General features: G+C 38.2%; 1 protein-coding gene across 1 annotated transcript in view; it reads left to right on the plus strand.

Moving 5' to 3' along the window:
• The window catches only part of NYAP2 (neuronal tyrosine-phosphorylated phosphoinositide-3-kinase adaptor 2), a 164,035-nt gene that overhangs the window by 118,468 nt on the left and 19,552 nt on the right, over window positions 1–26,015 (plus strand). Inside the window, exon 3 of the mRNA XM_023761866.1 lies at window positions 3,784–4,872. Within this exon, the coding sequence (XP_023617634.1) occupies window positions 3,784–4,872 (1,089 nt within the window). The remainder of the gene's footprint in view (window positions 1–3,783; window positions 4,873–26,015) is intronic.

Consider the following 26,015-nt stretch of genomic DNA (forward strand, 5'->3'; position numbering starts at 1 on the left):
ACAGGGGGCTGCCCCCCGGCTTTGGAAAAAATACCTGGGGGGAAACCTACCCCCCCCCCCCCCGACCTTTCCCCCAACCAAAAACCCCCCACCCACACTAGTCTCCGTGTTTACCAGGACGAAGCTTTTGTGCGGGGGGGGACCCCCCCTGGGGGGGTGCGCGGGAGCCACCGATCCATTTTTTCTCCCCCCCGGTGTTTTTTTCTTTCTGTCTTTTAACACTTCCTTTTGGTAAAAAAAAAATCAATAAAATATATTAAAAAAAAAAAAAAAGAAACATCGATGAGAGAGAAACATCGACCAGCTGCCTCCTGCACATCCCTTACTGGGGATGTGCCCACAACCAACGTACGTGCCCTTGACCGGAATCGAACCCGGGACCTTTCAGTCCGCAGGCCGACGCTCTATCCACTGAGCCAAACCAGTTTCGGCGAGTTGTATTAATTCTTAAAATAACAAAGCTAGTTAAAGTACTCCAATTCCAGAGGAAGAAATTAAAATGATTGCTCATCACTCACTCAGCTTTACAGGGTCTTTACGGAAGGCTCAATAAATACACAGCTATTTAAGTCAACTTGAGCTTCCTTAATAAACTACCAAAGACTGGGTGGCTTAGACAACAGAGATTTATTTTCTCAGTTTTTGAGGCCAGAAGTCTAAGATCAAGGTGACAACATGGTTGGTTTGTGGTTAGAACTCTCTTCCTGGCTTGTAGATGGCTGTCTCTTTGCTATGTCCTCACATGGTGAGAGAATGAGAGAGCAAGCAAACTCTTTGGTGTCTCTTCTCATAAGGGCTCTAATCCCATCCATTATGAGAGCTGAACCCTTATGATCCCATCTAAATTTAATTATCCCCCACATACCCCATCCCCAAGAACCATAACATTGGGAGCTAGGACTTCAACATGAATTTGGGGGAACACAATTCAATCCATAGCAATTGTCAGTTTTGATTATCTCAGAGTTACATATTATATTTTATTCCCCTTAGTCAGATAATATCTGTACTTGGTTAGGCATTGACATTATCCTCACAGTACAAATGTATTCTCTAAATTACTTTCTAATGAATAATTGTTCTACCTTAATTCTAACTACATTGTGTTCTAGAAAAGAACCTTCTATTTTTTCAATCATTTTATAAGTAAGAAGGGTCTTTACTTCATTTTTTCTGTTTCTTTTGGCAAAAAAAAAGTGAATGTTCTTTGCTGACATTTTGAATGTAACCCAAGCATTGGTCTTGCTCATTCCAAAGGCCACCTTCTAGTCTATGTAGGGTTATTTATGAGGAGGCTGTTTTCCTGAGTAGCTTGTGATTCCTAGCTCTACCATTGACCCCCTCACTGCCTGGGACTCTGGACTATGACCTCCCCCTAATGTAGTTCTGTTACCTAGGCTTGGGGTCAGTAGATATTTAAATTCTGTCTGTCCCCTTATTTCTCTCCATGCAACTACTCACGTCTAAGTTGGAATGTCTGAGTTTAGTGAAGGGTCAAAGAAAACAAAAGTGAATTGTAATTTAGGAGGGAGATAAATGAAAATGTTATTCTAAGTTTAATTATTCCCATGTAATGAAGTTATCCATCACATGGACACCTCCATTCATAAAGCACCTCACTATTCAGACTGCCTTCCTCTGTGGTTTCCCCCAATCCCAAACTTTTCAATCTCTGGAACCTAGTAGTCAAAGGCAAATATTTTTCCAGAGCACAAATTACTCAGTTTAGGGTAAGAGATAGAAAAGAGCAGGAAACAAGCTTCAGAAGAATAGTCTGGGTGGGCATTTGTTCTTCTCAGTCCTGATTCTTTCAAAGTCCTTCCAGAACTAAGTCAACCCTGCTCAAGGATGTATAACTTTACTTGTGGGTTCAGATTTTTGTACATAATCTGATGACTTATTTCAATTGTGAAAATTAAAATATACAATGATTTCCAAAAATAATAATTTAGACCAGTATGACCCTCCTAAAGAATTATTTGAGTATTTTTCACCCAATTATGTCTCTAGGTTTTTCCCTTTTGGCACCAAAAGACTCCACTGCTATACCCCCTGGAAAATGTCATCTAGTTTTTTTTTTTTTGTTTTTTTTTCTACTATGAGTTAAAGAAAATGTCTAGACACATTAAGAACCTTCAGTTCAAAAATTTTTTGGTTGTAGTCAGTAAAATAAACATCATGGACACAATGGAACAGAATATTTGAAAGCAGATATGTTCTAGAAAAGTGAGAGACATATACACTTTTAGAATATTTGATTGGTTCCCTTTATCTGAAGACATGACTGATTTGTAAAGCAGCTGCCTAACTAATCTTTGCTTCTCCTTCAGTAAGTTTTAGAAAAGTTCCCGTGTCTTAAGCATGCTAGTCGATAAAAACAAAGGCAATTTCAGGTGTTTCCTGATTTGTGCCTTGAGACCTTCCCCCCTTAAGGCTGCAATTATAGAGAAAGAAGCCTGTTATTTTCTTATAGTTTTACACTTAGAAACTCTACTGTCACCTTACATTATATGCTACCATTTACCACAAACAACTACATTCTGCTACATTGCATAATAATGATAATCACTGTAATCATATATCAACACGATGAGATAATGAGATGATAACAAGACTCCAGTACCTTCCTTGTGTGCTAAACAATTAATTTCAGTCACAGACGTGTTCAGCCAGCCCGTTCCACCCCACTGTATGGTGTCAGAAGTTTATTTTCCATCACAAAGACAAGGGAGTATAGGGGATTCCAGCAGGCTGTGGGATGCACTGGTCCCCATATCTGTGAACTTCCAAAAATTATTCCTGAAACTTACATGTCTCCTCTGGATTATTCTCTGGCAAAACTCTTGATGGGGTTTTTATGTGTCCAGACATATCTAATAAATTCATTCCAAGATAGCATTTGGGATATCATAAGAAGTCTTATGAACAAACACAGACAAATACACCATAATCAACAATACCTGAAGATTTGGAGATTAACTTGTCTAGACTCATAAGGTTTTCACATCAATTTCTCCTGAAGTATCAGACCCATCTCTATAGAAGTTATTTGTCTGAACCAAGGCAGAGATTAAGTCTAGCATGCTGGAACATTTTTATCCTAACTGAAAGCAAGATGTGATTATGTGCAATAGCCACATCATTAAAAGGACTCAGTCCCCATAATATTTTTTGACTATTTGTGCTAACAGAAACTCTATTTTTTTCCCCGTGAGTTTCTCCCTTAATTCTTCAAGATGAATTTTTATGACATTTGTGATTGTTTTTATCCAAGTGTTCCATCTGAAGGTTTCTATTTAGAAATTCTGAGACAGAGGGACAAGTAGTCCTGGTTACAATGCATTTAGCAGTGCAGGATTATTAACATGAGTTTGAAGATAAATATTACGATTATTCCATTACCAGTTTTTTTTTCCTAACTGTGGGATATATTGGACTTTTGCTTGATTTTTAAAAAAGATATATACTTTTTATTGATTTCAGAGAAGAAAGGAGAGGGAGAGAGAGATAGAAATATCAATGATGAGCTGCCTTCTACACCGCCCCTACTGGGGATCGAGCCCACAACCCAGTGTATGTGCCTTGACTGGGAATCGAACCGTGACCTCCTGGTTCATAGGTCAAGGCTCAACCCGTGAGCCATACCAGCTAAGTCTCAAGCTAGGAATGAAGAAGACTACCCCTCCCATCCCAAGTGTGTAATAGTAAGCCCAAGTGCAAATTACTTTTGAAAACTTTCCCATTGTATTCATGGATTTTATTCCCCCCCCCTTTTTTTTTTAGTTTCAGCCAAACCGAGACCCAACAGTGACGAGTATTCCAAGAAGATTCCTCCTCCAAAACCCAAACGGAACCCGAACACCCAGCTCAGCACGTCTTTTGATGAAACGTACATGAAAAAGCACGCGCCCCGGAGGACCTCGCTCACGCGGGACGCCTCCCTCTCCCAGATGAGCAGCCCCGCGGGGGACCCCGAGGACGAGGAGCCCGTGTACATCGAGATGGTGGGGAACATCCTCCGAGACTTCAGGAAAGAGGATGACGACCAGAGCGAGGCTGTCTACGAGGAAATGAAATACCCCATTTTTGACGACTTGGGCCCAGACTCCAGATGTGACCTTGACCATCACAGTTGTTCTTCGCAGTGTGCTACTCCCACCGTGCCTGACTTGGACTTCGCCAAGTCCTCAGTGCCATGCACTCCAAAGGGTTTGCTTTGTGACATCCCCCCGCCCTTCCCCAACCTGCTTTCCCATAGACCCCCCCTGCTGGTGTTCCCACCTGCCCCCGTGCAGTGCTCCCCCAATTCTGACGAGTCTCCGCTCACCCCGCTGGAGGTCACCAAGCTCCCGGTGCTGGAAAACGTGTCTTACATGAAACAGGCCGGAGCGTCTCCATCCTCGCTACCCCCCCACGCCTCCAGCCACCCTAAACTGGACAAGGACCAGAGCGGGGCCCTGGGACCTGCCGCCGCCGCCGTGCTCTCCTCGTCCCCTCCCCCGCCGTCCACTTTGTACCGAACGCAGTCCCCCCACGGCTACCCGAAAAGTCACTCGGCCTCCCCGTCCCCTGTGAGCATGGGGAGGTCCCTCACCCCCCTCAGCCTCAAAAGGCCTCCCCCCTACGACGCCCTGCATTCTGGTAGCCTCTCCAGGAGCTCTCCATCAGTGCCTCATTCGACCCCCAGGCCAGTGTCGCAGGATGGGAGCAAGATGGTCAACGCCTCCGTCAGCACCTACGGGGCGGCTCCCAGCGGCTCCCGCTCCAGGACGCCCACGAGTCCTTTGGAAGAACTAACCAGCCTCTTTACCTCGGGGCGAAGCCTGCTGAGGAAGTCGTCCAGCGGCCGCAAGTCGAAGGAACCCGCAGAGAGTAAGTTGTGCAGATCCGGTGCTAGTCTAAGGGTCAGTGTGTGACTTAAAATTACACGAAGCTCTTATGCACACATCACGCACAGAGGTAGTACCTGCCCGCCAGTCCTTTTAGTTGAAATCTCAAAACGTGTTGGTGGGACAGAAAATAGTGTGCTCTAGAACCCAAAGGGAAAATCTGCACAATATAGCCTATTCATTTAAGACGAAGAATGATTTTTTTTAAATGAAATGGAAAGTCTCAATTCTTACAATGGCTCTGGAAAGGCTAAAGAAAACAGATACTGAAATGTTTAGGTAATTATCTTGAGGTGGAGAGAGAAATTATACATTCAAACATGGAATTGATACATGTTAAATTTATCCTATATTAAAAGCCTGCTTGAGCTAATCTGTGTTAGCAAACATTTTCTGGAAGGATAGCAGTTCGGATGGAACTTAGCACTTTTTTAACATAATGAATGATTCTGTCTACATACTTTATGTTGTTATAGTCTGACCTTCACTCTAAACCAGCGGTTCTCAACCTGTGGGTCGCGACCCCTTTGGAGGTCAAACGACCCTTTCACAGGGGTCGCCTAAGACCAGGGGAAAAACATATATAATTACATATTGTTTTTGTGATTAATCACTCTGCTTTAATTATGTTCAATTTGTAACAATGAAATTGGGGGTCACCACAACATGAGGAACTGTATTAAAGGGTCATGGCATTCGGAAGGTTGAGAACCACTACGGGTTGTTTCCCTTTTAAAGGCAGGCTAATTAGCACCTTATTTCTCTGGTTCTCTTCCTGGATCCATGCGTATATAAACCAGGGAAAAATCACTAAGGGGTAAATAGGTAGGGAACATTATATTTACCACTGAATTTCAAAGACCCAGAAATGTCTGTGTCTAAATGTCTAATCCTTTTGTGAACTTGAAATTACTCCATAAGTTCAGAGTAAAGTCAAAACAGACACAGTTTTCTCAACGTCCATTTCATTAAATTGCACTGCTTTCCTGAATTTAAAAATGCCTTAGGCGACTATGTTGATAATTTACCATTTATACCTCAAATGATCCCAGCACAGGATTTTGTTATTTATCTATTCATGTAGACTGAGGACCTTCCTTAAAGAAAAAGAAATCTTTAATAATGTTGATGATGAAGATGATGATGATACTCCTTAGATAATTAATATTCGTTGGTACTTATAAACCACTTATTTTGTCTATTTTTTTCTTTACCCAGAGAGATTTATGAAAGTGTTAGCAGCTTAAATAATCCCCTGCCCCCTCCCCCAAAACCCATTTCATTTACCTGACTAAAGGCAACAATTCGTATTATGTTAGACATGTCTGGTATTAGATACACAATTACATGTGTACAACCAATTATTTTAAAAATTATTTTAAAAATTGAATTAAAAATTAGGAACAACCTATTTCTAGAAGAGTGGTTCTCAGCTGGGGCAGTTTTGCCCCCAGGGCCATTTGGCAATGTCTGGAGAACTTTTTTGGTTGTCAGAACTGGGGATGCTACTGAAATCCTGTGGGTAGAAGCCAGGGATGCTGTTTAATGGCCTACAGTGCACAGGACACACACACACACACACACACACACACACACACACACACACACACTCACACACCACGGCACATACAGTTATCTGGTCCACAAGGACAATAGTCAATAGTGTCAGGTTTGGGAAACCATGATCTATATTTATTAAAGTTTCTTATAGATGATTAACTTGGTTTAAACACAGATCAGGTAAGGTTTTTGGAATAAGATGGAGAGAAAAAATAAAGAAAACAATTTTACTTTCAAATATGTAATAGTGACATTAATAGAAGTTTCATCCTAAAATTGGTGAAATTATTGAATTTTCTCCTTACCTACCAGCTTCTTTGCAAGATTCTTCATAACTCCAGCTGGCAGCTACACCAATTAGCTAGAAAAAGTATATGTAAAAGAAGTGATTAACTAATGGAGTTATTTCAAGAAAAATCCATCTGTTAAAATCAGTCTGTGTGTTGTATGTCACAGACTTCTCCAGTTGACTCCAAAATGAGCTTTGTATGCTTCTAAAACAAAGCTTGCACGTGGAAAAATGATCCAGGCCCTTTATAGCTTTTAGGGATTCGAGGATTGAATTTCTTCCCATGTGCTGTTAACCATGTATGGGTGGGCTCTTCAGAGAAAGGGCATGCTCTGAGTTATTTTTAACTTCAATTTTACATAAATGGAAGGGAGGAAAAATGCTGATAACACAAGTGTATAATCTAATGATATTTACTTTTGACTCTGGAAGATAAAAGAAAGACACTATCAGATGCTAACAAAATCATAGGGGCTCTCAGATTCCCTCTGTAACCCAAAAAGTAGATCCAAAATTGATGATAATTGAGAGTTAACCTATAATTACTGTTGCAGCATGCCCAGTGATACAACTCTCCTCTTCACCTTTGCCAGATAGGATTTGTAGACGCCTGCTAATACCATGGGGACGGAATAAATGATATGAAGCAGGATAACATTCATGACTCCTGAGTCTCAAGTGGTATTTTTTTTTTACATTCAGGAATAAGAGTTCGACTGGTATGTCTATTCTCTATACATCTCTGGCTTTACTGGAAATGTCAATTTTGATAATTTTCTAGTATTCAATTTAAAGCAAATTTACTCCTTTTTTAATTTTTAAAAATCTATGTCAAATAAAATTTATGGCTTCAACTCTTATTTTTAATAACTGTGAAAGACAAAGCTAATTTAATAATTTCATATCTTAAAAGCTTACAATTCTTAATGGGTATAGGGCAAAAGGAAGAGATAAAATGAGACAATGTGGGGAGATTATAAATCAAGTTCATTTCACTTTATAATTTTCTACATACAGTCTTCACATTAATTGTTCTCAGAAGCATTTTTTTCCAAGTTGATAGGACATTGTAATGTTGTTTAACTATATGGGAGGACATTTGATAGTCTCGTTAATTATAATAATTCTGATTTGAATTGTTTATTAATATTTTTTAAATTTGTGCAAAGAGATGAAGGATATGAGGCATGTAAGAAGTGATTAACTTGCATTTTGTGTATACATGAAAAGTAGGTGAAGTACAAATATGATTTAAATTGAATTTGGAGGCTCAAATGATAATTTTCTACCTATTATTTTTTAATCTTCACCTGATGACATGTTATTATTTATTTTAGAGAGAGAGGAAGTTAGATGGAGAGATAAAGAAACATCCATCAATTGCCTCCCGTATGAGCCCTGACTGGGGATTGAACCCACAACCTGGGTATGTGCCTGACTGGGAATCAAACCTGCAACCTTTTGGTGTGGGGGACAATGCTCCAAGGAACTAAGCCACACCAGCCAGGGCTCTACCTGTAATTTTTATCTTCTTTTGCATGGTTTTATTTTATATATCTTTGTATTAGGATTTTTAGAACACCTAGGTCATGAATGGAGCTAAAGAAGGTGTAAAGAAAAGAAATGACGTAGGCCCATTCATCTAGAAGTAAAAATGGTGGGCTGGCATTGCCAAAGAGCTTCCTCATACTCAACAACAGTTCACATTAATGGAGATACAGAGTTTTCTACTGTTAAGTTTCATTTTTCAGCCTTTTAAAAATTCTCTCATTTAAGAAATATCAACTTTCCAAGAACTGATCTGTCGTAGGAAACACATAGTGAATGCTATTTTGTTTTAGGAGAACCTACACATTTTGTTTAGCTTATTTAAAATATTCTTTTAAAATAAAATCAGCAAACAAAATAATTTAGGAATTTATCTGTCCTTCTTTTCATTCTTGTGAAACTAGGGGCTGACAAAGAGTGAGTAGGGAAAAGCAGATATAGTTCTCCCTCAATATCTCGGAGGGACCTCCCTCAGATACTAAAAGGAAACTCAAGTCCCTTATATAGTAATGGTGTAGTAGTTACATATAACCTATGAACACCCTCCCTCATACTTTAAATAGTCTTCAAATACATGGTAGGGCAAAAATACATTTACAGTTGTTTCAATGGAAAATAATATAATAATTAATAAATAATAACACAAGAATACTCTATGTTTTGCAACTCACAACCATAAACCCACTTTTTCTTGACTCTGTGCAATGTAAATGCTATGTAAATAGTTGCTATACTGTAATTTTTAGGGAATAATGACAAGAAAAAGAAGGCTGTACATGTTTAGCACAGACACAGCCATTATAGACCTAAATATGTAGTAAACATGAGCCCCATATTCTTTTGAATATGTGGATGGAGGATCCATGGACACAGAGGGCCAACTGTACAGAGAAACCAAAGAGAAAGGTGGAGAATAGAGTCCACAACTCGAGATTTCTCATTGGCTCTGGACAGTGGGTGAGCCTTCAGCCTGTGACTGCCCACCGACAACCATGTTGACTTCGGGCAAAACTTCTATGTGCATGGCAACTTGGCGCTACATGGTCAGAGATGGGGGCTGGATCTTGAACCTCTGGAGTGCTGGAATTCTTTACAGGCATTTGGGACTTGAGCTATACCCAGAACCCCTGAAGATACCTCAGAGGATATCATGAGGGGGAGGATTCCAGAAGGCCTGACAAGACCCAGGCCTGTAGGCCCTGTTAAACATCACCTTTGTCAGGCCCTCTCCTTATGTTTGCTGGTTGCCTCCCTCAAGGCTCCTTCTAGCACTCAGAAGGAAAATGGAGCCAAAAACTTCAAAAGAAGCCCCATGCAAAATGCTTTTGAATATTGCCTCTTTTCTCAGATTTGTGTTCATGTGTAGTTGATAGAATCAAGCACTTACCCTTAAAATTTAAAAAAAAACCCACACACAACACAAACAGTTCTGCAAAAACACCCTAGCCTATTTAAATATTAATATTTTTAAAGCTAAATAAATTCATTTCAGGATGGTGGGGTTAACTAGAGTATGTGCAAAATCACTTGATTTTGAAAATACATCTGACTCCTTGGTTAATTGGGACCATGACATTGTCTGTTTCTCCCCATTCAGTTCCTCCCAGGATTAAAATATAGAATCACTGAAGAAGACATAATTTCATAAATAATTGCTCACCTTTCTGGGGGGAGACTGCAGCTGCCTTTGATTGATGCGGGCAGACGTGTTTATCCCTTGTGTTTACATTCTCTGGCTGCTGAATCTGTAAGTGCAATTGCTTGTCAGCAATTTAATCAGCAATTCTCTCCATTAAGGAGAAGGCTCTCTATTTCAGGTTTATAAAATGCAGAAGCATTTTCAATTCAGAAATAAAGCAATAGCAGTCTATTTTTTAAATCAAGATTCCCTCAGTTTAATTTTGCATACATGAAATATAGTAAGACAGATTTCTTTTCCTCCTATTGAATACCTCCAACAGAAAATTCAATTTTTGATTTGTATTTAATATCATGTGTCTCCCACACTTTTACACCTATAATTAAATATTAGCTATAAGTAGGGTATCTATTGTACATATCTCCCCCTCCCATGTTTACCCTACATTCTGACTAATATGATGTAGGAGGCTAGGACAGAGGCTGATGTCACAAGAGGTGGCTTTTATCTTAGCTCAACCACTAAAAGGCTTTGAGACTTTAGTTTAGTCAGTTCATCTCTTCATGCCTCATTTTTCTCACCTTTCAAATGAAAATATTTGATGCTAAAACTGTGAGTCTCTTCTGGCTGTTTTTGATGCATCTGGATGCATCTGGATGACCTGTAGATCCCCAAATAAATGACCCTGACCTGCCTCTCAGGCTTTTTAACTGATGTTCTCTTTTGTTGAAAGAACTTCCCAATCACTCTATGAAACAAAATATAATTCTTGGACCCCTGCTGAGTCTATCTACTATTTTATAGAGTTTTTTAATGCTATTGTCTACAAATAAATAATCTCTCCTTCAAATTCTGGGAGGACTTTGTACTTCTCTAAGGGTATGTGTCTCAAAAAGTTTGTTCTGTCTTATTCACCATTAAGACAAATGACCAGGGAGGACAAAAGCATACCTTTTTATTATTTTATTTCTTGTAACATATGGCCCAATATAAGGTTTCTTAAAGTTGATATATGATAAGTATTTATTGAACTTATTGATTTAATAGGCACAATGACTTTTGAGGGCTATTGAACTTGAGGAAATAAGAGCCTATGAGATATGTTTGACAATTAAATGAAAAAAAAAGATCAGATTCTATGACTTAGAAAATTCTACACTGAAATCAATATAGTTATTCAGCCAAAAAGGAACTGTGCTGAATGCTAAATTCATTGCTTGTGTTCTGAAGTGTCCTGTTTAAAAGAATGCCCATTCTATCCTAGGCAGACTTATTAGGGGAAAGATATAAAGAAAATAGCCATAAGACATTTAAATGTAGACCATTTTGCAGGTGTCCAATTGTCTTAGTTCCTGTAAAAGTGACTAAGCTATGAAAATGGATCATTTCTCAATGTTTGAAGAAAAAACGCATTTTAAAAAGAAAATAATAGAGCCCAGCTGGTGTGGCTCAGTGGTTGAGCATCGAGCTAGGAAACAGGAGGTCATGGTTTGATTCTCAGTCAGGGCACAAGCCAGGGTTGTAGGCTCAATCCCCAGGGTGTGCAAGAGGCAGCTGATCAATGATTCTCTCTCATCACTGATGTTTCTATCTCTCCCTCTCCTTTCCTCTCTGAAATCAATAAAAATATATTTTAAAAAAGAAAATAATAGAAACCAACATTTTAAAGAAGGAATTTCAATCTGAGTGACATTATTCATCACAGAACCTAATTAGCAAAGAGAGTGAAAAACACACTCAACTAAGTCATTTAGCCTCTTTGGTGGAAAGGCACTGTGTAAATCCAGGGAGCTATTATGTGACTGGTGATCTTAAATGCATGTGCTCCCGGGTAAAAATGGGTTTAAGTTATAACACATTTGAAAATACTTTTTTTACTCTAAAAATATTCTTTTTTCAGAACTCAATAAATGGGTAGCAATTCCAGATTTAATGAAGTGTCTGAAGTGGTGCATGGTGTTTCTCGGTTGAAGCAAACTCATTATTGTTGTTAGCTGATGGGAGCTAGGTTAATTAAGTGTTTCACTCCTGGTAGACTAACCAATCAACTGGAGAATCTGGGCCATTGCTATTCCCAAATGAAAGGAGTAAAAATACTTAGGAGAATCTAAGAGGGGAGGAGAGAGTGTTAGTAACATGGATTTTGAAACAGCATATTTTGTCTAGCTGGGTATACCCAGAACTGCTGAACTTAAAGGAAAAAAATTAAATCCAGAAGTCTGTAATATTTTTGGACAATTGATGATAGAGGGAAAACTTCCTCCTACATTTTCTTCTGGTCAACTTTCAGTTACATTAAATAAAATAGCATTTTTCTTTCTATTTGTATCAATTCCCTTGTTATAGATGTGAAATGATATGATTAAATGAAGAAAGAAAAAAGAAAACAATAGGTAGAAAGAATCAGCAAGTAGAGAATGGGGCATTCATGTGTTGTCCAGCCCTATATCCAACCATAATGCTATGGATGGTGATTTTAATGTGATTTTGTTCTTATGACACAATTAAAAACCCTAGGTTCCCAAGAAATTGAAGGCTGGGAAAAGATTGAGATGTCAGCAGCTTCTAACAAAATGATCAGCGCCGAAGTGAAGGATTGCTCTCTTTAAGTCATCACATTCTGAATATCAAAGTTGCCTTTATATTTACAATCTAGTTCCATTCTTCCATTGATTAGTTATTAACCCCTTACCAAGGATTAATGACAAGAGAGATATGTCAAAGTGATGAGCTTTTGTTAATTTGGTCTAAGAGAAATTTCAAACCTAAAAAATTAAAACAGATTGCCTCACAGCAGTCCTTCTTTGGTTGATTGATGATCTTACTTTAAGCCTGCAGAATGCACTTTGGCTTCTAAACCAAGTTATATAAATTACCATTTAACATAAACTGTAATAAAATTGCCCATGATGTTTCAGCAAAAGCAGATTCTACACCCAACCATGATTTTCCACTTCCCTTTTATGGCTAAACCACTGAGGTGAATATTCTGGACTTGCTGCCTTCATTTCTTGTCTCTTACTCCATCCTTAATGTCTTACAACCCAGCTTACTCTTCTGCTCACTTCAAAGTCACCCAGGGATTCCTAATTGGTCTCTGGCCCTGGTCTCTTCCCACTCTTGGTTCTCTTAAATGTCACAGAATGTCTGACACTGTTGGTTACTCTATCTGAGGACATTTCTCTTGATTTTGTGCAATATGGCATCTTCATTAGTAATCCTTTGGGGGCTCTGTCTCTTCTGCTTGCTTTTTGAGAAGCAGTGGTATACTCTTCTAGCTATACCACTGATACAGGGCTGTGATAGTATTTAAATGTTTGCCTCCCCAACTAAATTGTCAGCTCACAATATTGAGTCTTTTTATTGCAGCAATGTGCACATTCTCTGGCACAAAGTCCACTTAATGTGTATTCCTTGAATGCTCAAGAACTGTTTGACTAAAATGGATGAGTGTGTATCTAACCTCCACAATTAAATGGCAACTTTTTGGGAGCAAAGACTATATATATTTTAAGTGTCCATAGACTCCTATGATTGTGTTTTGCATAATTTATACTTGTGGATTTATTATTTTAGCCAAAGCTTACATTTTTTAATAGCAAAGTCTAATAGAACTACCACAATTCCAAATATTGAAAATAATCTAAGTTGTGGACAGGGTACCAAAATCAACATTAGTTAGATGTTTCATAATCAACTGCTCTAAGGAATATCAATGAAGAACCTGGGTTTAGATAATCCAATATAATAATAGCCTAGGTGGCGTCACGCCCTCGAGCGATGCCCTTGCACGACGTCGTCACAAGATGGTCACCACAAGATGGCCACGTGCACAACGGAGGTGGGGCTTAGTGGCCACTCCACACAGTGAGGCCTGGGGGTCCCGCAGCTCTGCAAGTGCAGAGGAGGCCGGTCCCAGCGGAGGAGGCGGATTGCGGCAGGGGAGGGCAATTGGGGGTGATCAGGCCAGCAGGGGAGTAGGTAGGCATCAATAAGGCCGGCAGGGGAATGGTTAGGGGGCGATCAGGCTGGCAGGCAGAAGCGGTTAGGGGCAATCAGGCAGGCAGGCAGGTGAGTGGTTAGGAGCCAGTGGTCCCGGATTGTAAGAGGGATTACCAACTGCCGGAAACTGACAGTTGGACATCCCCCGAGGGGTCCCAGATTGGAGAGGGTATAGGCCAAGTTGAGGGACACACACTACCCCCCATGCATGAATTTCATGCACTAGGCCTCTAGTTGTCATATAAAATAATCAGTAGGGAAATCAGTCTTGTTACTGATTGGAGAAACCAGACATCACTTATCAAGAAAAAAGTGAAAGCAAGTATTCATAATCTAATCTAAATATTTTATAAAATAATTAAAATAAGGTCCATGAAAAATAGCATGGCATAGATTTTCACTCCACGATTCTGGAACCAATATTAAGATATTATGTTAGATATAGAAACACTATCAGCTAGATTGTGCATGGTATTGTGTATGGCCCTTCTGCTGTTTAATTTTCATAAGATGATAAGGAGAATAAAAATGTATCATCATTTCTATTCATTTGATTTTAAAAAGTCCTTTGCTTGACCAGCTTAAAAAACAATCTCATTGTAATGGATGGTAGATTGGGGAGTCACTGGAGATAATATGGAAAAAGACTTGGGAGTCAAATGTCCTTGGGTCCAAAGATGCATTTGCCTCCAAACAGCTTTTAAGCCAAGATAAAATCTCCAAGTCTCACTTGTTTTATTTCCAGACTTGCCTCAAAGGATTTATGCAAAAAATTAGAGAAAAATTGTATATAGAAAAAAACCTTGTAAAATGTAAATTGCAATTCTAAGGGGTGATTGACTTTTTGATATCTGTGGAATGAATAATAGCTTATTTAAAATGAAGGAAGGTCAGATATGAATTAAATTTTCAGATTCCACGCTGTGTACGCAACTCTCTTCAGTTAGGCTTGGGTAAAGGATCTGACATCTTAAGTGAATTATCCGATATGTGGTGTGAGGAGCAGGAAGCACTGGTGAGAATGTAAGCATTCTCCATTCCCACAGGAGGCAGACTGTCTTAATGTTGCTGGATGATACACAAGCCTTGAAGGAGGAGGGACATCACACCTGATGGAGCACAGTTGCCCTTTCCCTATAAAGTATAGCTCTGAGAACAGAGAGGCCACCTTCATTGTACAAAAGGGTGGACAGGATGAGAATATGGTGATTTATCAGCAAAAAAAAAATTCTATATAACTGGGCTGGCACTGTGATTTTCAAATATAATGACTTTTTTATTACAAGTGATTTATTTTTAAATAAAGGCTTTGCTTCCATAAAGGTAGAGGTATTAACCAATGAATAAGGTGGAAACCAGGACGACCCAAAGTACCTACTATAAAAAAAATATTTAGTATGTAGACGGAGAGTGGTTAAAAGGGTGATGTGTAAAGTGTTGCTTCTAAGCAGATTCCAATTAAATCTCCTTTCCTTCTAAAGTGGTTAGTCATCATGAGAAAGAATATTAAAGTTAGCATTTGAAAAATTCAACATCAGAAAACAACAAGGCTGAAATGTTGTATAAAAACATGTGTGCAACCAGAGATATAGAAAGCATGCTAACCCCCTAAATACAGATTAGCTAGGCTAAGTAAGCAAGGCATGAAGTGAATGTCCATAATATTTCTCATAAATGGAAGGCTACAGGCACAGAAATAGCTGTTGAAATACTTCATTGTCAATTTTCTCATTTGTTATTAATTTCCATGGCTTTCCTAGTAAAGTCTTTACCCAGATGCTAATCAAGCAGAGGTTTGCCTTGCACATCAATTTTTAATATTCCCCCCTCATAGTTAAGTGAAACCTGCAGCACGAGGCTTCGCCTGTTAAAAGCAGCCTGACCTACTTCCCTGTGAAATCAATGGGAGACTTACAAAGGCGCACAAGCAGCTGGCATTTAAGGTTGGCTCCTAATCTATGTTGGTGCAAAATGTGTGTTTCCCTGGGCCTCCGCATTCTATCTTTATGAATTTTAAAAGTCCTAAGAATAGAGAAGACCTTGAAGGCTATGGAGCCTGATGAGGGAACTCATACCTGAATTTTGTGCCCCTGGGGTTTGTGAGCTCATGTGTCAGCTGCATTTGTAGTGGCTTCCAATTAACAGACACCCCTAGGTCTGGAGCCGAGGAAGGAAAAGAAAGGCCTAAAAGGCATCCACTTGCATTCAAATACAACCTACAAAACGGAATCCGTCAGAATAAGGTTTTCAGACACCTGTGTTTCAAGGCTTTTGAAAGTAAGAACATATAGTATTTGGTAGAGCTTTCTAAAGACTTGTATGTCCGGTACCTGAATTGTAGGGCATGAAATAGGAACACAAAACCAGAAAGACAGAGGAGTCCTCAGGGCTGGGAAGAGCATGCAGGGTCCCCATCTGGTGAAGGGCTCCTATTAAAGAGCAAGCAAGTTCCCTGCAGGTGGTCACGTGCAGCCACACAGGGGGCCATGTGTACCTGATGGAAGAGGAGGGTCAGCCTTATGTTAAATTCTAGGGTACAATGCTAGAGTGGGTGAGCTTGTAAAATTAAGAGAAGTGCTGTTCAGTGTACACATGTCCTTGGTTAAGTTTATTTCCACTCATTTTATCCTTTTTAATGTTACAGATACATACGTATTTTAACTATGTATATGCACACATTCAGTCTTTTAGTCACTCAATGGATGTTGATAAAATACCTATGAAATGATGCCAGGTACTATCCCAGAGGCCAGAATCTTTATTTTGAAATGCCAGTCAAGAATTCAAATGAAGATGTGAGGTACACTTATTAATAGAGAGAGCACCTTCTGAGGGCAGACTTGGCAGTCAGCAATATTATTACAAAGATATACTAGTGAGTAGTAAAGAAGACTAGCAGATTTAGAACTGAGCATTTTAGCAAGGTGTTCTGTTTTTCTTACTCCCTTGCCTCTATACCAGTGATGGCGAACCTATGACAAGCGTGTCAGAGGTGACACGCGAACTCATTTTTTTGGTTGATTTTTCTTTGTTAAATAGCATTTAAATATATAAAATAAATATCAAAAATGTACGTCTTTGTTTTACTATGGTTGCAAATATCAAAAAATTTCTATATGTGACACGGCACCAGAGTTAAGTTAGGGTTTTTCAAAATGCTGACACGTCGAGCTCAAAAGGTTCGCCATCACTGCTCTATACCTTGCCATTCTGGCCCTGCTAACCTGTGTCACAACACTATCTTACATTCTGAAGCTTACAATGCCTGGGCATCCAGAATTCACTCCAGTGGCCTGGGTTCAGAGACTCTTAGAAGATGATTGCTTTTTTGTTGGAGACATAATCATAGCTTCATCTTAAAAATCTTGTATTACGTACAGTACTTCTCTCTCTTCATCCTCCACCTATTTATTTTTATTTTTTTTTCTGCTTTTCTTCCTATTCTTTAATCCATGAGCCTAATGCAAAACAATGGACTTTGTAATTCTCTGTGGCCTTATTCATCATTCAGATTGATTTTGCCACAAAGTCTGCTACCAGATAAGTTATGAACAAGATATCACAGTAATAAAAAGTCTCAGTAATGTCAGAAATCAGAAATAACATCTAATTCAGGCCCTGGTTTTGTTTTTACTTAACTTGTAAAAAAAAAAAAAAGAAATACCTTTATTCCTGAGCCACTTTATGATTATACAGTTCATACATGCATTTTGTATGTGTGTATATATATAAAAGACCATGAAGAAAAAAAGAATGCAGGAGTTGAAATAAGGGGACAGGTGATATGTGCCTAATTTAAAAGGAAGCCGAAAAAACATGATAACAAAAGAAGGAAGGGAGGAAGAAAGAGAAGGAAGAAGAGATGGAGAAGTGAATTATGTTGCCACATAAAATTTCTAAGAGAAGAACTCTTGTATCTTACCTTCCTTGGCTCAAAAAAAAAAAAAAAGTGGAGGATAAGGTCATTGACTCCCTACTTTCTGTTCTAAGACCATGAATCTCATAGTAGGAGGTCAATAAATATTTGCTACACCTTAGAAATAGTACTGTTTAACTCCTTCATGTTTACAAAGTGAAATCCAAAGAGCTTCAATTACTTGAGCAAAAAGTAATGTTATGTAATAGCACAATCTGAAGCAAGTTCTAGTTCTCCTAAGTCCCCTCTAAATATCAACATTAAATATATTTCTATTGATTTTACCTATAGCTTTACTTAACCGTCTTGACTAACCATTTAAAATACCATTTGGGGGAGAAAAATAAAATATCATTCATTGGAGACTTTACCTTAACAACTCTTACTTTTTTTCCTTCAAATTTATACGTATATTTTCCCAAAGAATGCTATAAAAATTTTCAGATTGGCTAACAATGAGTCCCGGACATCTTTTATTTCTCTAACCATATTTCTCTAGAGAATTGGAGAATTAAAATCATCAAGAAATGTAGTACTGCCCTGGCTGGTTTGGCTCAGTGGATAAGAGCATTGGCCTGCGGACTGAAGGGTCCCAGGTTCAATTCTGGCCAAGGGCACATGCTTAGGTTGTGGGCTCGATCCCCAGTGCGGGGCGTGCAGGAGGCAGCCAATCAATGATTCTCTCTCATCATTGATGTTTCTATCTCTCTCTCCCTCTCCCTTCCTCTCTAAAATCAATTAAAAAATATTAAAAAAATAGAAATGTAGTACTGTATATATTCAGTTCTGTAGCCATCAGTATATTTTCCCAGAAGGCTTAATATTCCTGCTCTGCTTTTCTTATAAAGCCATAATAGCTATGACTTCTTTCACCAGCCCCCAAATACAGCTATTAGTAACTGTAATTATAGCATCTAAGTTTGCATTTACTTTGATTGAAATGAAATATTCTTATTACCCTTCATGATGAAGGAATTATTTTTCTTAGCATTCAGTATTTGCTTCAGAAACATTTATGAATGTATTTTAAGAATTACATCTTTTAGGAAGAATGGAAATTATATTTTTCTTCCTATGCATTAATATTTTTAGTGCCTGAATGTCTCTGTTGCTTTTAAAGAAGATTAAAGCATTTTTTCCATCTGCCTGTTAAAATGATTTGAGTTTTAATTAAAGTTGATTGCACCTGTGCATATATTCAACTACCCACACAGCTCCCACCTACTAGTTGGAAAGCTTGTCATTCCTTCAAAAATTAAAAGAGGGAACTATGACCTTTAAAAAACCTCATAGACATAGAAAACAGACAATACTGAGAAGTATGATTTTTTTTATCTTAGACCAATGACTTTTTATCTTCTAATTATTATTAAAAATTGGTTATAGTTCTTAAATGGTTAGTTTCCTTGTCATTTTTTAAGGCAGCCTAGCTGAGGAAGCCAAGTAAAAGAATCAAAATTCAACAACAAATTTTCACCCACCCACTCAATGGTTGCTGTGTGTGTTCCTTAGCTTTGGCAGTTTAATCTTTTCTCATTTATGAAGGTCATCTTAAAATTTGTGTAGTCAAACATTTTTCTTCAGCAATAAAAAATTTTTTCAAGGAATTCTAATAAGTAAAAAGATAGATTAGTTTTTATTTTATTTTACTCTTTTTCCTTTCTCTTAAGAAAGGATTATTAAGATGCTTTCAGCTAAAAAAGGAAAAACCATGGAAATAAAGCCAGTCTACAAAAAGAATAATGAGTAGCATATTAAATGCTATTAAAAATGTTTCATTAAGAATAGAAAAGTGGATCTGAACCCTATCTTTATTTTCAAAACTTGCGGGAGCCTTTTGAAACCACCAGTGTACTAGTAAAGGCCTCACCTTCAGTTCAGTAATATTGTGGCCCTGACGTGGGTACTATTTGAAGGCTCCCCAATTGTTTCTAATAAGCATTTAGGACTGAGAAACTCTAGTATGAAACATATTCTGCTATTTGTCAGTAAAATCTTAAACTTGAGGATCCTTGGTCCCAGATGCTTCATTTAAAGATAAACAAATGAAGGCTCAGAAGGGGAAAGCGATTTGCCCAAGGCCTCATTGCTAATTAGGGGCTAAGTCTGCACTGGTACCCAGGGTCTCACTACCCCTAAGACAGCTCTGTTTACACTGTACATGCTGTGGCTGGGACTTCCCAGATCACAGCACTCAGAAGTATGAACCCTCAGCACTTGGTTGCTAAATTGCTGGTATGAATCCATGCACTGCATTATTAGCACAGTTTTATGTCCTCAAACAGCATCTAAGCCATTTCTATAAAAATGTGGCAATATGCCATGCAACAGGAACTTCAATTTTGATCCCAAATGCCTAATAGTAATTTCCTATGCACATTAACTCAGTCTTGAGGATATGTAAAAATGCCCTACATTACAAAGTCTTCTCAATTTATAAAAGGGCTAGTAACAGAATATTGCTTTGATCTTCTAGTCATTCTCTTTCTCTCCTATTGTTCAAAGGGTTATTCTGACATCACCCCTTAAAAAATAGGTAAAAACAGAAATGTTTAGAGGTATCGATAGAATTCCACTTTTTTTTTCCCCAGAAAAGAGAAAGCTAATTTTAATTTTTTGCATCTGATAGATAATTGGTTACTTTCTCTCAGTGGCCTTAGTAAGCAGTGATTCTGCTCATAAAGCCAAATTCCCTTGAATATCTCACAAAAGGGCAACTCAAATTATAGTCATGGTTTCTTTATTCTCCTTATACCATTGTTGCTCCTCCTTGAACTTGGCATCTTTTCTTCTGTATTTTGGCTGTGTGATTGTTCACGCTGTTGGCTGCCTAAGGACATTTTGTATGTAAAACTACTCCTCTTCTGTCCTATGGTATCAATAATTAGTTTGAAAATATCCTTAAAACAGGATAGGGTTGTAGTTTTGGAATATCAGGATTCTGTGTTTGGACATTTTTAAAAAAATATATTTTATTGATTTTTTACAGAGAGGAAGGGAGAGGGACAGAGAGTCAGAATCATCGATGAGAGAGAAACATCGATTAGCTGCCTCCTGCACACCCCCTACTGGGGATGTGCCCGCAACCAAGGTACATGCCCTTGACCAGAATTGAACCCGGGATCCTTCAGTCCCTAGGCCGACACTCTATCCACTGATCCAAACCAATTAGGGCTGTGTTTGGACATTTTGACCAAATATCATTTCTGTAATGTAGCTATTTAGGTGCACATGACTCCCATTTTACTTTCAACTGAGGAAACTAAGTATTTGATTTTAAGATTTGGCCCCTTCTTGTGTTAGTTTCTTTGTTTGTTTGTTTTTTATATACAGACTTTGAAATCCAGAAGGCATCTTAGAGATGTGGTGGTCTAAGTCCCTTATTAGAGAGATGAGTACAAAGAAGCACAGAAAGTAAAAAAACATACCCAATGTCACCCAGATGATGGCAGAACTATTACCGGGGTCAAGTTTCCCCAACAATTAAATCCAGAGGCCTTTGTGCTAGGCTGGTCTCAATTCAATGTTACTATGACTGGGGCTGTAGGGAGGAGGGAAAATATAAAAATCACATATGTTTGAGTCCCTATGGCCTAATTTCTTTAAGAAGATTCTTTTTTAGATTGTTAGCTTTATTAGTATGGTAATTTGCTACCTGGTGTCCTACTTACGAATGGGATTCCATTGTCAGGTCTTCTATAACTGTTGGCATATGATTTGGGAGTTTGTCAAAAGATGCAGATATCTTAAAACATCCTAAGTCAAAATGTGTGCCTGGCCCAGGTTATAAAGGTTTTATAACCTTAAAACTCTGTGTGTAAAGTATTTTAGAATTCTATTTGTCCCCCCTCAGAGATTTTTATCAGCAGTTTCTCTATCAAATATGTGAAGAATTTGATGTAGAGAGAATAGATAAGCTTCAGTAATGTCAGGTCCTAAATATGAAAGGAAACTGAAAGGCAGCCATTGGCATTATAGGGGCCTAGGAGAGCTGTGGGCATAAATATTTGATGTGGTAAATTATGGGGACACATTTGCATTTTTTATGCATTATTTTGAAGTAAAAAGGATTATTGAAAAATAAGGACATTTTCCATAATTATATTCTATTTTTTAACATGCAGAGAATTTACTATGAGTTCAGGGTAGTTATTTAATGAATTCGCAATATAACCTTGTTTAGTATTTCTCTACATCTTGACATGGGATTAAGACCAGACAATGAGGCTGGTTAATAATTTAAAAATAATAATTATCTTATCATTGAACAGAGGATAGATTTTGAATGTCAGAAAGTTATCTTCATCTGGTAAATAGTCTCAAGTTCATCTGTATTGGATACAAACACTAGAAATCCTATATAATAGAAGGCTTATATGCAAATTTTCCCTTCCACCAGGAGTTCTACAGGGAGTTCAACCAGGGAACAGGGCCAGCCTGCCAACTGCCCGAGGCCCCTCCCCCAGGCAGGCCCAGCCCAATCTGCCACGATTGGAGTGGGCTGGCCAGATCCCACCCGTGCATGAATTCGTGCACAGGGCCTCTAGTTGTTTATAAAAAATATGCCTCAAAATATTTTGTATTTCCGAATCTTTGTGTCTATGTCAGCACACCCCATTGAAAAGGATGTTTAAGAAGCTGATGACATCATAATGTGGAGATGGTGTTATCTGAACTTTTGTGGATTTCAAGATGGTGCTAATCGTGAGCCTCTGACCTGGGATAACTCCTCAGACATCTTCCTCCTGGTCTTTTTTACACATTTTTTCCTGGGAGAATCTTCCTTTAATACTGACGACCTCACCATGCCTGCTCCTCAAAAACAAATACAAACGCTGTAGCTTGTCACTTAAAACCTTCCTTAATTTGTCTCTCCTTTTTAATGTAAATTCTGGTCCTATTCTTTCCTAATATAAAGCCTTCCTTCCAGATAGGCTAAATTTATTATGCAGCCTAAACCATTGTTCCTCTCCACCCCTCTTTTGAAGGTATTTATTCTGAAATTTACAGTGGAAGTATAGATTCGAATAGACATAACAATGTTATTGATCTATTTTCCTTCTGTCCGAACTTTGTATTGTAGAAGTATTAAATTTTAGCATTAGGAGGATGCTTAGAAATAATTTATTTCAAATTTATAATTTTATCTGAGAAAACTAAGGCTCAGGAAGAGATGTTTTATTGAACTGATCTAAAAGGAACCTCAGATCACCTCAACCCCATCCCAGAATGCTCTGCTGTTTTGATATTTCTGGAAAGTATTTTATTTTGAATTTTCCCCCAAATCTAATTTATATCTAAATTGTTTTTATTTTAAAGAAATCATCAACATTTTCTTTGTGAAAAAGTTTTAGTCTTATTTTTTAATTATTTCTTGGGATTTTCTTCTTGCTACTATTTTAGAAGAATAGTATTTGGAAAAAAAATTGGATTTCATTGTCTTCATTGAAATGAATAGTAAAGTATATCAGCTGTTTGAATGACCATTTCAGAGGCTCATCCACTTCCATATTAAGCACATACTTACTGAAGCCATAGGATTTAATATATTTATTAAATAATCAGTAAAGATGTATTCACCAGTTTTTTAAAGTATTTTTATTACAACTAGAGTTAAGAGAGAAGCATTGCTTGCTGAATTCTTATACTCTATTTGGCAATTTAACTAATCTCTCGGCTCTTTATTTTTCTGTCCGTATGCCAATAAAAATATTGTCATCATTAGAAACTCAAGGATTTTATATTTAGACTATTTTACAGGGGAAAAAAAAGAGAAATGATATGTGTAAAAATCTGAGGGTCCAACTACTATACCAAACAACTCCAAAACCTCAGTGGATTAACATACTCTGACTTTCAGTGGTTCTCAACCTTCCTACTGCCGCGACCCTTTAATAAAGTTCCTCATATTGTGGTGACCCCCAACCATAAAATTATTTTCGTTGCTACTTCATAATTGTCATTTTGCTACTGTTATAAATCGTAATGTAAATATCTGATATGCAGGATGTACTTTCATTGTTCGCAACCCACAGGTTGAGAACCGCTGCTTCATGCCATAGGCCATGACCTATGTTACTGTCATGTGACAATCAATCAGGGGGTTTAGTGGAGGATGGGTAATTCTCCCCACAGTTATTGGGAAGTTTCTACCTGGTGACTCTTCCAGCACCTGAAACCTCAAAAAAATCCCAGCAAACAGGAGGAGGATGCAGGTGCTATACATCCTTTTCACCCACATTCTCACAGCCAGACCTCAGTTGTATGACTGCCTTTAACTGCCAGGAATGCTGGGAAGTATGGTTTAACAAGGTGCCCAGAGAGGACAAACAGATTTGGTCAGCCTCTGTCTAGTCTCTGTCCACAGTCCTCTTGGTTTCTGCATTATAAGAAAAAATGAAAATGTAAATCATATTCTCTGAGCAAATTGTTTCATTTCCCTGAAGTACTAGAATTTCTTCAAGAGCATGTTATTAGAACAGGTCAACAGTGGAGCTATGCCTGATGACTTCAGTGAAGGTTGTTTAGGTAAAGATCATTTGGCTGTATCTCTACAATCCTCACACATCTTGATGAAAAGGAGGGAATAATTAAAATATCTGGGCATTTAATAGAGATTTTAAAGACCAAACCTGATCTTTGGAATTCTAATTACTATTCCATGACTATGAATGAGTGTTATTTCTTACAACCACAAAAAAGAACTGTTGAATATAAGTAGAAAGTTCCACTGACTTATGGTGAGAGGCACATGCTATGCTTGGCCAGGAAACCTGTCTCTTTATCAGAGCTATACTAATTGCCATTTGTGTGACCTTGAGCAAGTTGTGTAAAGAATCTGAACTTTTTTATACCTGTAAAATTATTAGAATTCTTTGCATATTCTGTTATACTTCAATGCGCCTCATCTATTTTGTTATCTTATTAAATATTGTGCCACATATAATTATTAAAACCAGGGATTTACCCAATGTGCCTTCTGAACATAAACATGGACTTGCTTTCCAATTTTATTTAAAATCATGAACGTTTCAAATGCCTGAGCTATTATTCTTTCTCTATTTATATTTACGGAAGGCATCCCTTAGATGTTGGAATTGACATAACTGACCCGAATGACAGAGTTCATATGAGAGAGAAGCAATAATTAAAAAAAAAACAACAAAAAATTGCCTCTGCTCCCTGGTGCCCTTTCACTGTGGAAACATGGAGACTTTGCCCTATTTTCCCTGGAGACTCAGGAGATGGAATAATAGACATATGGGAGAGGACTCCAGTGTTCACCTGGACTTGTAGGTTGTCTGGCTATGATCAGCTCCAGACAGTATAGTTTGAAAAGACACCATGACATGCAATTAGTGTCTGGGCCAGGGTGACTGGGAAAGTGAAAGTTCTACATCTGTATTCTGAAGAAGACTTGGCTAAGGAGAGACAGTCTCCCCCATTGTAGATCCTAAAGGGCGTTTACTTAAAAATAGACTAGTTCTGAGTTGCTGCAGAAACAGGACTACCATACCAACCACCAGCAAATGGTGGTTCCTGGAGGGCGGCTGACTGGAGCTCTGTATAAGAGCTTTCTAGCAATTAAAGATGTTCATAGTTGGCCAAGGTTTCCCACGAGGTGGGAACTCCTCTCTCCCTGGAGCTATCCTCCCAAAGGCAGGACACCATCTCAGCAAAGACATATACACACACCTTGCTGTTCACGTTGCTATTGTGGGCTTCCTAGCTCCCATTCAGCTCTAAAATGTGATGACTGAATCTAATACCCATCTAATAATGCAATTTAGTTCAGTGCCTTCTTCAGCACTTCAAATGTATTGTCTTTTCTGCCCAATTAATCCACCTTGATCACCTTTCATTATTTTCATTGCTCAGCAGTTGGAATAGGACTGTTATCCTGCTGATTATGCCAATAAGAGGGGACAATTCAGGAGCATTCATTGTTTCCACAGGAAGTTCAAATACTCATCAGCAACATGAGCTTTGATATCTGTATTGCCAGGCACAATTAGAGTCCATATTTTGTAACCAAGGGATCCCTATTGTGAGAGTGTTAAATTTCAAAAACAATAGCAGTCGCAAACCACAGATATAAAAGCCTCTTGTCTAAATTACCTGAATCGTCTAGATGTTATAGAAAGAATGAAATGATATGACAAATTAATCCTT

Source organism: Myotis lucifugus, unplaced genomic scaffold (assembly GCF_000147115.1).
Source record: "Myotis lucifugus unplaced genomic scaffold, Myoluc2.0 scaffold_3, whole genome shotgun sequence".
Lineage (NCBI taxonomy): Eukaryota > Metazoa > Chordata > Mammalia > Chiroptera > Vespertilionidae > Myotis > Myotis lucifugus.